The 13,506-nt window shown below is 53.2% G+C and overlaps 4 protein-coding genes across 4 annotated transcripts; 2 read left to right on the top strand and 2 right to left on the bottom strand.

Moving 5' to 3' along the window:
- Positions 1–415: 415 nt before the first annotated feature.
- Positions 416–571, bottom strand: CHC_T00000715001 (hypothetical protein). The gene has a single exon (XM_005710585.1). It carries the CDS (start codon positions 569–571, stop codon positions 416–418), a length of 156 nt encoding a protein of 51 aa, XP_005710642.1.
- Positions 572–674: 103 nt separating this feature from the next.
- On the top strand, positions 675–3,107 carry CHC_T00009206001 (TPR repeat-containing protein). The gene has a single exon (XM_005710584.1). The coding sequence runs from the start codon at positions 675–677 to the stop codon at positions 3,105–3,107; it is 2,433 nt and encodes an 810-aa protein (XP_005710641.1).
- Positions 3,108–8,684: 5,577 nt separating this feature from the next.
- On the top strand, positions 8,685–9,932 carry CHC_T00000714001 (hypothetical protein). Its single transcript, XM_005710583.1, has one exon. The coding sequence runs from the start codon at positions 8,685–8,687 to the stop codon at positions 9,930–9,932; it is 1,248 nt and encodes a 415-aa protein (XP_005710640.1).
- Positions 9,933–12,127: 2,195 nt separating this feature from the next.
- CHC_T00000713001 (hypothetical protein) lies at positions 12,128–13,435 on the bottom strand. The gene has a single exon (XM_005710582.1). It carries the CDS (start codon positions 13,433–13,435, stop codon positions 12,128–12,130), a length of 1,308 nt encoding a protein of 435 aa, XP_005710639.1.
- Positions 13,436–13,506: the final 71 nt, after the last annotated feature.

Below are 13,506 nucleotides of genomic sequence, written 5' to 3'. Positions count from 1 at the left end.
CCTTTCGAAAGTGCAACTTTGTGCATTTTTCTTGGCCACGCTCGCGACAATTTCCGTGTGTACATGGTCAGTATGTCTTCCTATGGCGTCGTTTCAACAGTTACTGCTCCTGTCTTGAAACAAGTTACTCAGTCCCATCTGATCGAGTTCGAGACTGAGTATGAAGCCTACAAGGAGAAAGTAGCTGACGTAAATCGAAATCGTGACGCATCTCGCCACATCTCTCCTGCCTGCGCGGGGGAGAGGAGGAGGGGGGAGGGTTGCTTGAAGGAGAAAAGGGTTTGGGAGAAAAAAGTGGGCAGTCCGCGAGGTGCCGATGCAGATAGATGCCTCGGTGGCATTGAGGATGGATGGAGGTGAAAGTGGGGCGGGGGGGAGTGTTTGTCCAGTAGGTCAGGTAGGTTGCCAACGGTATTCAACCTGGCAGCGTGTCACTGCTGCTGCGCGTATTGCCGCTTATGCCGATGTCTCCGAGATTCCGAGATTGTGAAACAGCAGAGCTCATAGACAGCGCCCGCATTAAAATAACACCCAACAAAACGCAATATTCTTCACCCCCTGGGACATACATCCCTCGCCCTCCGCCAGATATTCCCCCACCTTTCCTCCCCTCAATCTCTTTCCCTACCCTCCCCACCCCCTCCCCCTCTCCCCCTTCGCCCCGCCGTCCCATCATGTCGATCCGCACCCTCGGCGATGTCGTCACGCGCTCCCCGCCCCCCCTCACGCTCCCGGAGACCGCCACGGTCTTCTCCCTGGCCACCGCGCTTTCTCGCGCGCGCTCCGACGCGGCCGCCATCCTCTCGGTCGACTCGAACAAGCTGGCTGGCATTGCGACCTCGCGCGACGTCACCAAGTGTGTCGCGCGCGCCGAGGCCCTGCACCGTCTCCCGGTCGCCTCCATCATGACCCCGCACCCTGTCACGCTGCCGCCCTCCGAGACCCCCACCAACGCCCTGCTCCTCATGCGCGAGGGCGGCTTCCGCCACCTCCCCGTCGTCGCCCCCGACGATCACCGCCTGCTCGGCGTCGTCGACGTCCTGCACCTCGTGTACGACGCCGTCGCCGCCCTGCAGAAGGTCGCAGACCTCATCCCGTCGCGCCGCGTCTTCGAGTTCATGCGCGCCGCACGCGAGACTATGGCCAGGCCCACCCTCGGCCCGCTCGTCAAGGATAATCCCGTCGCCGCGCTGCATCCGCATGAATCTGTCGCGGCCGCCTGCGAGGCCCTCGTGCGTGCCCGCGTCGCCGCAGTCGTCGTCGTCGATCGCCAGCACACCCTGCAGGGCATTTTCACCTGTCGAGACGTCGTCAGCCGTGTCGTCGTCCCGGGCTTGGACCCGACCATCACTAAGCTGGCGGATGTCATGACACCAAATCCCGACTGCGCGTCGGCAGAGTTTACAGTTTTGCACAGTTTGCAGAGGATGCAGGCATGCGGGTATAGACATTTGCCCGTCGTCGCACCCGGCACGAGGATTGTCATCGGCCTTTGCGATGTGCTGCAGCTCACAACCTCCTCCATCATGGAGATGTCCAACGTGGAGCCTGTCGGCCCCAAGCAGACCTCATCGTGGGGGGTTACAAGCATCTTCAATAGCCTATTTTCGAGCTCATACAGGGAGCAGCCCGAGCAATTCGCCCCACAAGCGCCCGCGCGTGTTTCCTTCAAGCCTTCTATCGGCCCGTCTGAGGCGTTGCCACGTACCCATCCCTTGTCGACCACGAGAAGGCAATACAGCAACATGAGCAGCACCATGTCGAGCGTCACGTCGTATAGGGGCATACAAGGCGATGTCGCCTTGGCCTCGTTCAAGTTCAAAGACCTCAACCATGAATACCGCCGCATTAAGATGCCCATGCCGCCCGCGCCCGGCGCCTTCGACCAGTTTGTTGTTGATATCAGAAGGCGCTTTGCAGGGTCGGCAAACGTGGGGCCCATCAAGATCAAATACGTTGACGAGGATGGCGATGAGGTTTTACTGTCCAATGACGAGGACCTCGCGTCGTGTTACGAAGACTTTCTCGAGTCCAAGAACAGGACGATTCATCTCAGGGTTTACGACACGGAGAGGCCGACTTCTAGTAACTTGCAGTCCCCCATTTCTTCCAATGCCAGCTCCATGCTCGGCAGCCCGCGGCCAAGGGCCCTTCCGGCAAACCCCTCACAGCTCGACTACAAACAAGACCTTCTTTCGAGCGAAACCCCTCTTGTACAAGACAAGGCCTCCCCTGCGGCGGCACAAATTCCGGAAATGAAACAAGCGCCAATTACCCCGTCCATGCGCAAGGCGTCAGAAGCGCAGGAGAAGATGATGGACGGCAAGATGGAAGACGCGATCGCTCTCTACAATAAGGCCATACAGCAAGACCCTGAAAACGCAAGAGCACGAGGTGGACGTGGCGCCGCTCATTTGATAAGTGGCGATTCCACTGGTGCAGAGGAAGATTACCGAAAGGCACTTGATTTACTGGAAAAAGGCAAGGGAGGGAACGTGGGGGACATCACGTTTCAGATGTGCATTGTCGGTCTCGTGGAATCTTTGATCGACCAACGTCGGTACGAAGAAGCTGCCCAAGTATCTACGAGTATCGATTCGAAAATAGACAACCCAGGATGTATAGATGCTTTCCGAGACGAGCTTGACTCTGCGGGGAATGCGGCCCGCCAAGCACTCGAGGCGGGAGAGTTTGGCGTCGCCATGAGTTGCTACTCGAATGCATTGCGCGTCGAATCTGCATATCTGCAGCTTGTCGAAGATGAACGGGGAACTGCTGGTCTTCGATTAGGTAGAGCAAAATGCTATAAGGCTCTAGAAGATTTTGATATGGCGTTGGAGGACTATGAAGCAGCTGCGCTTCTAGAGCCGGAAAGTGTGGCTGCGCACAAAGGAAGCGGAAAGTGTTTGGCAGAGCTGGAACAACTTGACAGGGCCCTCGAAGCTTACGAACGTGCCCACAAGTTGGACCCAGCAGACGAGGATGTCAACAAGGAGATGCAGCTCATTCGTGTCATGCTGCCGGATCCGCTTCAATCGAAGAAGGAGGAGATTGCAAAGCTTGGAGCCCTTTTAGGTGGAATGAACCTTCCAGGAAAACAGGATTAGCTGCCAGGTTATGATTCATGTTATGTGAATTTAAAACTATCCAGAAGAACGACGGAAAGCGATGCGCTTGTCACAAGAAGGAATATCAGGGGAGGAAGGCAACAGAACCGCTTCAAAATAGTTCGGAGCTGAAGAACTACTATTACGACTCTCGTCAAGGAGCTTGAACTCTCTGGAAGACTTGGAAAGCATGGACGGACAAAAGCGATGTATCTGCGATGTCTAATGCGAAGTGATCACCTCGTGTAGGTTTGAGCGTCTCAGGGTGTAAGTTTTAAGTGGTGAAACCAAGTCCTTGCTGATGACGAGACCCACTAAGTCGGGCATGGTGCGATCACTGGTTGCATTCCGCGAATATCTTGTTTGACACTTTTTTGTTGGTGCAAGTTGCACGATTTGGATTCGACACACGTTCTAAACATGTGTATACATTCCCAACCACAAACGCTTATGGAGGGTTGTCAACGCAATTTGCAAGTCACATATTTCTTGCCCTTTAAGATAGAGTTGCTCGTTTCCTGGATGCCCTGTATATATGTATCAGACAGGGGTTTCTGTTGGCCCTCATCAACGACTAGAGTCCCGTGATATTCCTTCCGCTTCTCCTGTCATGCTCAGGTCCTTCACGTCTCCATCGTTTTCGGTGTTCATTCCGATTGGATGCCACTACTCTGTACTGCACTGAAACACTCCGTGTTTCTGCGACTGTTCGCGAGGTTGGGTAATTGGGCCCCCATTATTTATGTCCAGTTTGAACCAAAATAATTTCCAGGCTTAAATTTGATGCATCATCTCATCGTAGTACAGAAGTGCAAGGTATTGTATTGGACACTTATCGATATGCGCGCTTGCAGCACAAAAACTTCCGCTCGTTTGAATCTTTTCTCGAATGCACACTTGCATCTGCTCGTCTTGCTCTTTGAGCTTGGCTGTACATACGGTTTGATTTGCTTGTCCGTCTGTGTGATCTGAGGAATGAAGCTCTGCTACGTTGCATTCGGTTTTCATACTTCTGAGTATTTCAAGCCACTCAATGTTAACCATTACGACGTCGGACTACTACTTCGTGAAACAAAGAAGCAGAGGAAGAACTCTATGTTGAAGAAAACTTGCTCAGCTATGTGCGTTTACGACCATGGCTACTGATAGGGTATGTTTGAACTCGGATGCCCTGGCAATCTTTGCTAAAAGCAGGTGCTTTAAAAGTGCAAGAGACAATCGCGCATGTCGCTTCGGCCTAGTCATCTCTTTCGATCCCTTGTACACATCAGTATTTACAAAACACAATTGTCACGTCGCGTGTTTTCACGAATTCAGTGATGCCAACGTATCGTACAAGTACTATGCACCATTGTTCACTTCCTTCGTTCTTGGGCACTCTAAACAAATGAATCCAAGATAACCTGCGCAAGGTGACTGCTTCGCTAGACGCTCAATACTTCATACTGTGCTGCATCCAATCCTAAATCAAACCGGTCAACACTCAGCGCTTATTCAGAAATTGAGTAAGATGATGATTGCGATGCCCGTTTCGAAGTATCGTTTGATCGCGCCATGGAAGTGTTCGCTAGAAGCTGTTTCACAACCCATATGTAAGACGTAACCGGCACAATACCAGAGTCGCAAACTGACCACCCAGATGACATCAGAACCCCAGCGACGACGGGCCTCCCAGCTGCGTTGCTGGCACTCACATCAATAATTGGTCCGCCTGAACTACCAGACCAACTGGCAAGCTCCAATGAATAAAATGTGCCACCCTGAAACGGTTCGAATACGATTGGAGTAAAGTTGAGGTCAATGACGAGACGCTCACCATTCGACACATCACTAGGGTACTGCGGAAGAAAGTAAGACTTCGGGACGTTGTATTGGACCTCGTCAGTCAACGTCGCCACTGCCTCGAGCGGTCCACGAAACTTTCCCTCAATTTGAAATAGCACTAGATCATTCCCCTGCCCACTCGTCATTTCTTCATTGTCCGCATCGATGTAGGACTGGGGAATACAAGCACGACGGAGTGGATACACTTCGTAGATGGGGTCGCTCTTGGAAACCTTACCTGAAATCGCGTAAAGGAAGGACGGTACAGGCCCCGCATCGCCTTCTTCGGTACCATAAATCCACCGCGGCGTATCCGAATCAAATTGGCGGTGCCGATAAACGCTGCGCGATTAAGCCATAACAGATGTAAAACAAAAACAGCAACCTGTCAATACATGGACCCCTGATCATCTGATGCAGTCCAGGCCACCCCTGTGTGCATTACTTACCAATGCGCGCTAGAAAGAATCAAGTCATCTGCAACAAATATTCCACTGCATGCTGGGGAGGCCATTTGCTCTACATCCACAGAATTTGTGAGCGGGGCATCAGTCTCGACAATTGTGACAATAGCACTAAGCGGAACGCCTTCGTAAGCAAGGGCCTCTTGCGGTACAGAGAGGACTTCTACATCTCCTTGGCAGCGAACAATGGAACGCATCTCGGGCGGCTTCCTCTTGCGTGGCGGCGCAACATGTGACCGGAATTTTGTGCTGTTCCCATCCGATAGTTGGAGCCGAAGCTTGGAGACCGCAGAAAGTTCCTGCGTCCGGCACGCACTTTGTTGGGCTTGGGCACAGAACAGAGCACAAAGAAGGACGCCCGAGACAAGGAGATGGAAGCGCATCGCAATACAATTTCGAAGTGAGACTCTTGAGGCAAAACTACCCGCACCCCGCGCGTCTCACTTCAACCAATTCAGACCTATTTTGTGATGTGCTTGCGTCACTATCTTTCCCTGGCTCCAGGCGGTACGACTTTATAAGACTTGTTGCCAGGTGTACGAACCAGCCTCGCGCCATGTGTGCCTTCCGCCTTCCTTGGCGTTGGCAATGTCCCCAGGGGCTAATGCATCCTTTGGGCAAACCTAACGGCAGAAGATTGATATTGAGTTGGCGTTCTGTGGAAGGCTGGAAGGCCGGGCCAGATTCGAGGCGCGGAATGTGGCAAAAGGTACAGGAATCATGTGTGAGACTGAAGAAACCCGGCCTGGAGAGACGACGGACATTCTGGGCCCCTAGGCCACGTGGATCAGCAAAGTTAGAAAGAGGTGAAGCGGCCCCTCTACGCGGTTGGATAAGGGATGAAGTGCTTGTCGATGCGTTGGGAGTGGGCAAAACTTGAGTTGGCCATGATCGTTGAGATGTCTCTAGGCGATGCGAGCATGGCGTTTGGGAGGAAGATGTGGAGAGGTTAAGTCGGTGGCACCAACGTTGACGATGGCAATGTTGCGAGTTGGCGATGTTGGTGCGGTGAGGCGATCGAATCTTGATGGCCTTTTGTGAGCACCAACCGACAGTCGAACGAACCGTTCCGCCTCCTGAAGCAGACACCCCACCCCGTCTTTGCAACCAAATATGCATTTCCGTGCAAATTTTGCATCTTTTGCCTTGCGATTCTTTTTTCTCATGAAAATCCATCGTATCGAATGTCATCGCCCATCACCGCCGCTCTTACGTGTGTACGTTTCTTAAGGAAGTTCTTCCTTGACATTTGTCTTTATCGTTCTCGTCTTTGACTGACCCGGTCTGCTCACATTGTCCATAGACACAAATCACATCTTCATAAAATATTCTTCAAATTGCTATCGTGCATGCCCTTCCTACTTCAACGCGCACAGAAAGGCACACACTAAATACCTCTCCCCCCTCCATGAACAAGACAGTGGACCGACACTACAAAAGTTCCATTATATCTGCTCCAACAAATAACTCGACCCGTTCCGTCCCCCGAAGCGCTCACCACCAACTTGCATCATTATGCATTCTCCATCTTCCGCCGCCATGCGAGTCCGCTCCACTACGACCTACCCAATTTCACCTGTGAAAGCTCCTCGACGTGCCTCTTCATCTGAAGGCCTGCAGCGTCGCCTCCTTGATCTTTATGCCAAGCAGCGCCGTCTGCCCTTTTACCTCGTGCGATTGCCAACTTTCTTCGCTTTTCTGCTTGTCTTTCTTACCGCTTCTCATTTATCTTGGAAACTCGGCAGAAGAGGAGTCGCAGTTGGGCTTCGAACCATTTCAAGATTCACGAGTAAGATGGCCACCGCTGTGGATGGGGTGCACCCTTCTCTAGATGTAACAGCGGACCGAGTCTTCAGGGATGACATGATGGAGAACAAGCAAGTTTTGTCTTCTAATCATTACCGTTACCGCCGTCGCCGCCGAAACCATGCCCAAACTGCGAAAAAACTAGTGGGTCACCATCAGGGTTCAGGGATTGCACCATCAGGTCATAGTTCATCTTACTCATCAAACCATTCTGGTCAGCGCAAGGTGCCGATTCATGCAGGTACTCACCCAGAATCACAAGCTCTACGCTCCCTGAATTACGTCACGCCTCGTTCAGTTCCAGCGGATCACGTTTCTCGTCATGCAGCATTTTCTGAGCCCAAAGAGTGTGGCCAATGGCGTCGCATCGCTCGCAACTTATCTGCGGTGCACCCATATCGCAAGCATTTCACATCTTTGGACGTAACCGACTGGTTTCTATACGTTGCGGTCTTCAATGAACTCTTTCATAAAAACGCAGCCAATAGGCACAGGCGGCCGAGATATCTAGACGTGGCTGCCAATCACGCCAGGAGGTGGTCGGCTACTTGGTTTTTTGATCGCTGCATGGGATGGGATGGAATCTGTGCTGAGGCCAATCCAAAATACTATCCCGAACTTTCTAATCAGAGGCATTGTCATCTCATCCCTACCTGTGTCTCAGATGTGCCGAGAACGGTCAAGTTTTCAATGACAGATGCCTACGGCGGGGTAGTCAAAGACGATTCCCAACGCTTTGGGGTTAACGGGCACATGCATTCGCACCTAGCCAAATTCAAGGGCGAATTTCACGGGTTTCAAGAGTTGAAATGCACCACTATGGAGGCTGAGCTTTCCAGGTTGCGAATGCAAAGGTTTGATTTCATGAGTTTGGATGTAGAGGGGCATGAGCTTCCAATTTTGAAGGGGGTGGACTGGTCAAAAACGATTATTGATGTAATTGTGACAGAGAATCGCACTCCTCAAGTGCAAAAGCTTTTGGAGAGAGCGGGATATGTTTTGCACAAGAATATCCTGAAGGACTTCATTTACATCAGGAAAGGCAGCGGATATACGATTGGTGACGAATGGATCAAGGCGATGAAGGCGTTAGATCGTCGTACGTACTTGTTCCACATTTAGGGGCGGTGAGGGCAAGACAGTTTACTATTTTGTGACAAGTAGTGCGTTTAGAAGCAGAAGGGATGGAAAGTTGGTCGGGGGCTGAATGTTGCGATGCAGTGCTGCAAATAAGGGCCAGTTGAAAACCAATAAATGAGCACTGTATACAATGGGATTTCCCCTAATGCGGTAGGATTTCCGGACCTGTTTCATGACGTCCACTCAATGAGTGGGTTTCATGTTGATCTTCTTTGTTCTCGCCGTTGCCCAGCCCACCCGCACCTGCCCCATTGGTTTTAACTTGTCTTTCCTATGTGGCCGCGTCCAGGAGCATGAACGATCACGAGAATGACACTTGCTCACATCCCACCGCGAAAACGAAATGAAACCTCGAAGACGTGCTGCTCGTCTCTGGCGTCTATGGCTCCTTCCCGCTATTGCTCTTTTCCTCTTCTCCCTTTTTCTTCGGCACCACCGCACATCTTCCGTCCTTAATGATGGCGCACGTATCGCCTACTTCATTCAAGTGTCCGCAGCCAACCTTCCCCTCCTCAACCGGCTTCTTCTTACTATTTATGACCCGTCCAACTTTTACGCTCTACACTTGGACCTCAAGATCGACGAGCTCAAAGCCCTAGAATCCATGCGCTCAGCCTACCACGTGCTCAGTTCACGGTGGGGCGTGGGCTCGGAGCGCAACGTGCCGAATCTGTTGATCGTGCGCAGCGAGATCGTGACATACCGCGGGGCCACCATGACAATGAACTACCTCACAGGCGCCAATCGGCTCCTTGCAGGGGGTGACTGGGACTACTTTATCAACCTGTCGGGAGCGGACTACCCGACAGCATCGCAAAAAGCAATCCGCAGGCTGCTGGGGAAAGTGGGAAAGGGAAGGAACTTTGTGGAATGGAAACCGCAAAATACTTGGATGGGGTTTGCAGAGAAACGCTTTGGGGAATTCTACGTGGACACGGGGCTTGCAAAGCTGAAAAGTTCGACAAGTGAATTCGTAGATTTGAACGGGACGGAGGTGAGCAAGCAGGTGGAGGGGGTTGAAAGAACCATGAACCCGTTGTTTCGGGAGCTCGATTTCACAATTGCGAAGAGCAGCGGATGGTTTATCCTGTCACGGGAATTTTGCGAGCACTTGCGCGATGATAGCGACGCTCGTAAGCTGCTTGCACTTTTGGCGTTTAGCGACGCGTCTGATGAGCACTACTTCGCAAGTGTGCTGTGGAACGGTGGCGACCGATGGAGGGGTAGTGTTGTGAATAGCAATATGCGAACGATATTCTTTGTGGCGCCGAACGGGAGTTTTGCGATGGGAGAGGATGGGCAGAGGTCGAGACAACATCCGTTCTGGGTGGACGAGGCAGGGGAAGATGGGGTATTTCTGTTTGGGAAGCACCTGAAGAAAAGTCCAGGTTTCTTTACAAGAAAGGTGCGAGGGGATGGGGGGTTTAGGGATTGGATGGATAGGGAGATGATGGAGAAAGAGTACGAGGAGAGGTTAGAGAAGAGGTTTGATCAGGCGGTCATGGAGGCTGACAGGGTCAGGCGCCTGCACCAGGGGGCGGCTCAAGCTTCTGAGCATTCCGATGCCAGCGAGGATGCCACCAGCATATAGCGAAAATATATTCATTGCATGGGGCAAGTTTTGCATCGTTGCAATTACAGTGATAGATATTCCGCTATGCAACTTGAGCCATTGATCCGAGATATCTTTCCATGGTGGGGTCCTACTTCACGACACACCCCAACTCCGAGCGACGAACTTGCCACCCGAGACCCAGTCTCCGTCACGTGCCCGTCATCTCACTTCGTCAATCTCTAGCGAGATAGAGATTGCCCTCCTCCACAACTTCCTCGTCCATGACGACCCCTACCTCCCTGCACCCTTCCCAGAATGCCGTCCCGCGTTCGTATCTCTAACGACTCCCCTCCCGTCATCCGTACTCTTTTCTCGCTCTCCCTCGGCCTCCCCCTCCCACGCGACCCACGTCCTGCCTACTCCGCGTCCCTGCTCTCCCACGCCCATCACCAAACTTATCTCCACACGCACACTCTACTTCCACCACCCATCCACCCCATTTCCCCACACGATCTCTTCCCCTGCGAAACCTATAACACAGACACCTACCAACATGTCGACCTTCGCCACTACCCTTCTGGCGCAGTCGTCGACACCCTTCCGCAAGGCTACCGCATGCGCCCAGGCATGCTCCCTGCTTTCGACTACCGTCCCTCTGACGCCATCTTCGCCTACACTCTCCATGATCAGTTCGACGTCGACGTACATGGCATCCAGCACTCCATCCGTCTCGTCCAGTTTCCGCGACAACCGCATGACTCCACTGTCGTCTCGGGCGAGCTGCGCAACAGTGTTGTCTACGCGCTATCCCTAGCCCCTTCGGGCTGGAGCGTCGCCGCCACGGAGTCGAGCTCCACTTGCGTGTATTCCGCCCGCGACGGTACCAGCCGCCTCAAGCGCACGGCGTGCTTATCGCATCCTGACTATGCGTCGGGCTGCGTCACTCGCTTCTTTGATATCAAACGCGTGTTGACGGGGACGCGGGCGGGAAACTTGTACGCCTGGGACTTGCGACAGGAGCCCCAGTCAGGCCCGGTGTGGCTTGTCAGCGCAGCGAATAAGAACGGCAAAGTGCACGACATGCGCGTGTCGAGGTGCATGCCCGAGGTGTACGTGTCTGTAGCGGGAGACCGCACCAGTGACCTGGCGGTGTGGGATATGCGCATGGAGGGGGAGGCGTCCAGAAGGTTTGAGACGTCAGGTAGGTGGAGGGATGCCGTCTCATTTGATGTAGACGAGAGCGGTAGTGGGGGTGTTCTAGCAGCCGGGGGGTCTGATTGTCGGGTGGGGCTTTATGAGAGTAGGAAGGGGGGGAAGCCAGTAGAGGTTATTTCCTTCGGAACAGAGAGGCCGCAGAGGGTTATACTACAGGGATGGGGTGGCAGGGGGTTGAGTCGGTGGCCAGGCTTGTTGGTTGAGACGGAGATTCAGGGGTACATATTTGAAGTTGAGGGTAGGGGGGAGAATTGGTGAGGCGAGAGGCGGCAGTGGTTATGAGGTGGCCCCTTGTTCAAAAACTGTTTCGAGTTTCAAACTCAGCGAGTGCGATTTTGAGAAAGCCCAGCTTAAGTCTGCGTTTTGTGCTGGTCCACGAGGGTTACGCCCGGTGCGGCAGCACGGTGAATGTGTTGCCCCAGTGCTGCGAGGACTACTTCGCCTACGCTGGTAGTGGAAGATGAAGGTTGTACTCTGAGGAAGGATGCTTGCCAAGGAGCGGTGGGTTGTTATACGAGGGGACTGTGACGCAGATCTCAGAGTTTGCTATCAAATGCAGCGAGACTTATCCGAATCACGACGCGACCCGTTTTGCCGGATCGGTATCAGTTGGTACGCATCAACTGATATCTCTCCTGCCGCGTGAGTAATATAATGGTTTGGAGTGTTCTTTCATCGCTGCTGTTATCTCAGACTATCGCGTAAAAAGCTTGGTTTGATAGACTGCCTTCTGCGTGAACCCAAGTCGCCACTTCCACGGCTTTTTTTTATGGTCTAAATCGTCTACGTATTTGCCTGCGCAGTGTATACATCAAAGATGAGTGTGTACATTACGGATGCGCATGTAGAAAACGATTTTCGTCGATTTCGCAGTACGTACGAGCTGTGGACACTTGTTGCCTATCAAGCATTTCTTGGGCACAGTGTCCTCCTGCTTTTATACGTTCGGCTTGTGCGGAATGCGCATCAATGGAAGGATCGGATGGGTTCGAAAAAACACTAGACTACGTATTGAGTTACTTGTTGAGTTTGATATTTGAGCTAACGGCATTCGTGAATCTTTTCAGAGTACGAGCCTTTCTACCGGCTCTATTTCCTCTCGGGAGCGCCACCTCGGTCGTGGTCGGCGCCTTGGACTTTTTCCGAAGCAAACCCTTCAAGTTCATCGACTGACTCTGGGGCGAGGTATCAAGGGAACTGTCCTGTTGCTTCCCGCTGCGTACATCTTGTGACAAAGACCGCTTCGAGAATCCAGAGGGCTGTTGATCTAGGGCAGTTTCCTCTGAGGATTCGACATGTTCCTTTCTGGAGAGAAGCCCTTGCATGGAGCGGAAGGAGTCTTCCATCGGCGCAATGGGGCGCAGAGACGTCCGGCTGCGCTTACCATCCCACTTGTGCTTCGGAGAGGAGGCTGTCGGTTCTTCGTGACTGCCACGCTGGGATTGTGCAGTAGTAGGGGACGAGAGTGGGCCCGGTTGTTTGCGGGAACGATCGGGCAAGAGCTTGCGGGAGTTGAATTTGGTGGCCAGGGCGCGGGCAGGTGTGGTGGTTGTTTTCGGCTTGCGAGTGCCTCTCGACGACGAGACTCGTTGAGATGATTTCCTTTCCGGCGTCTTGGGCGGCGTGATGTCGATGCTGCCAACTCCGCTCGAGGAGCACGGGGAGAGGCTGTGGCCGCCAGGCGTACGGTCGCTGCCGATTTCGCTACCATCTGCTCCGAAGTGGACGTTGTCGGAGATGGATAGTCGAGTGGTGTTGTCGAGCGCCAGCGCGTTGGCGGCGGCCTGTGCTAGTTCCTTCTCCTTTGCGTTGAGAACTCTTGCATACGTGTCTTGATTGAAGTTGAGGGCCGCTTGAGCGCTGAGCAATACGTTGCGCACGGGGCCAGCCTGTCGCTCAGCAGACTGCAGTTTGGAGGTGGTTTCCTCCAGCGCAATTTCGGACTTGGCCATGTCGGTGGCCAGCAACTGGATCTTGCGTTCCAGCCGGACGTAGTCGTAGTGCAGATTGGAGGCGCGAGATTTCTCCGATTCTGAAAGCTTCAAGGCCTTGGTGAGCTCGATGTCTTTCTCTTCGACAAGGACCTCGAGGGAGGCGATGGCCCACGAGTTGTTTGTGGCGATAGCCTCTGTCTCGGACAGCGCCTGCGTCTTGATGGCAAGCGTGGCGGTGAGGGTTGCAAGCTTTTTCTTGATAGACGAGGCGGCCTTCTTCGCATTTTGAGCCTCCTTGCGCAGAGTATTTGCTTGCTCCGAAGCGGCAGATTGAAGGTCTGCAAGCTGGCGGTGGAGTGCCTTGTTAGCCTCCTCGGCTTCTGCGGCCATGGCTGCGCGTTGGTGGGTGAATTCGGTCTCTTTCTTGTCAAGCTGAGTTTTGAAGTCATGCGTGTCTGCGG

This window comes from Chondrus crispus, genomic scaffold (genome assembly GCF_000350225.1).
Source record: "Chondrus crispus Stackhouse genomic scaffold, scaffold_590, whole genome shotgun sequence".
In the NCBI taxonomy this organism is placed as follows: Eukaryota; Rhodophyta; class Florideophyceae; order Gigartinales; family Gigartinaceae; genus Chondrus; species Chondrus crispus.
The sequence above is the reverse complement of the archived record's forward strand: the minus strand, read 5'-3'. Positions and strand labels throughout refer to the sequence as shown.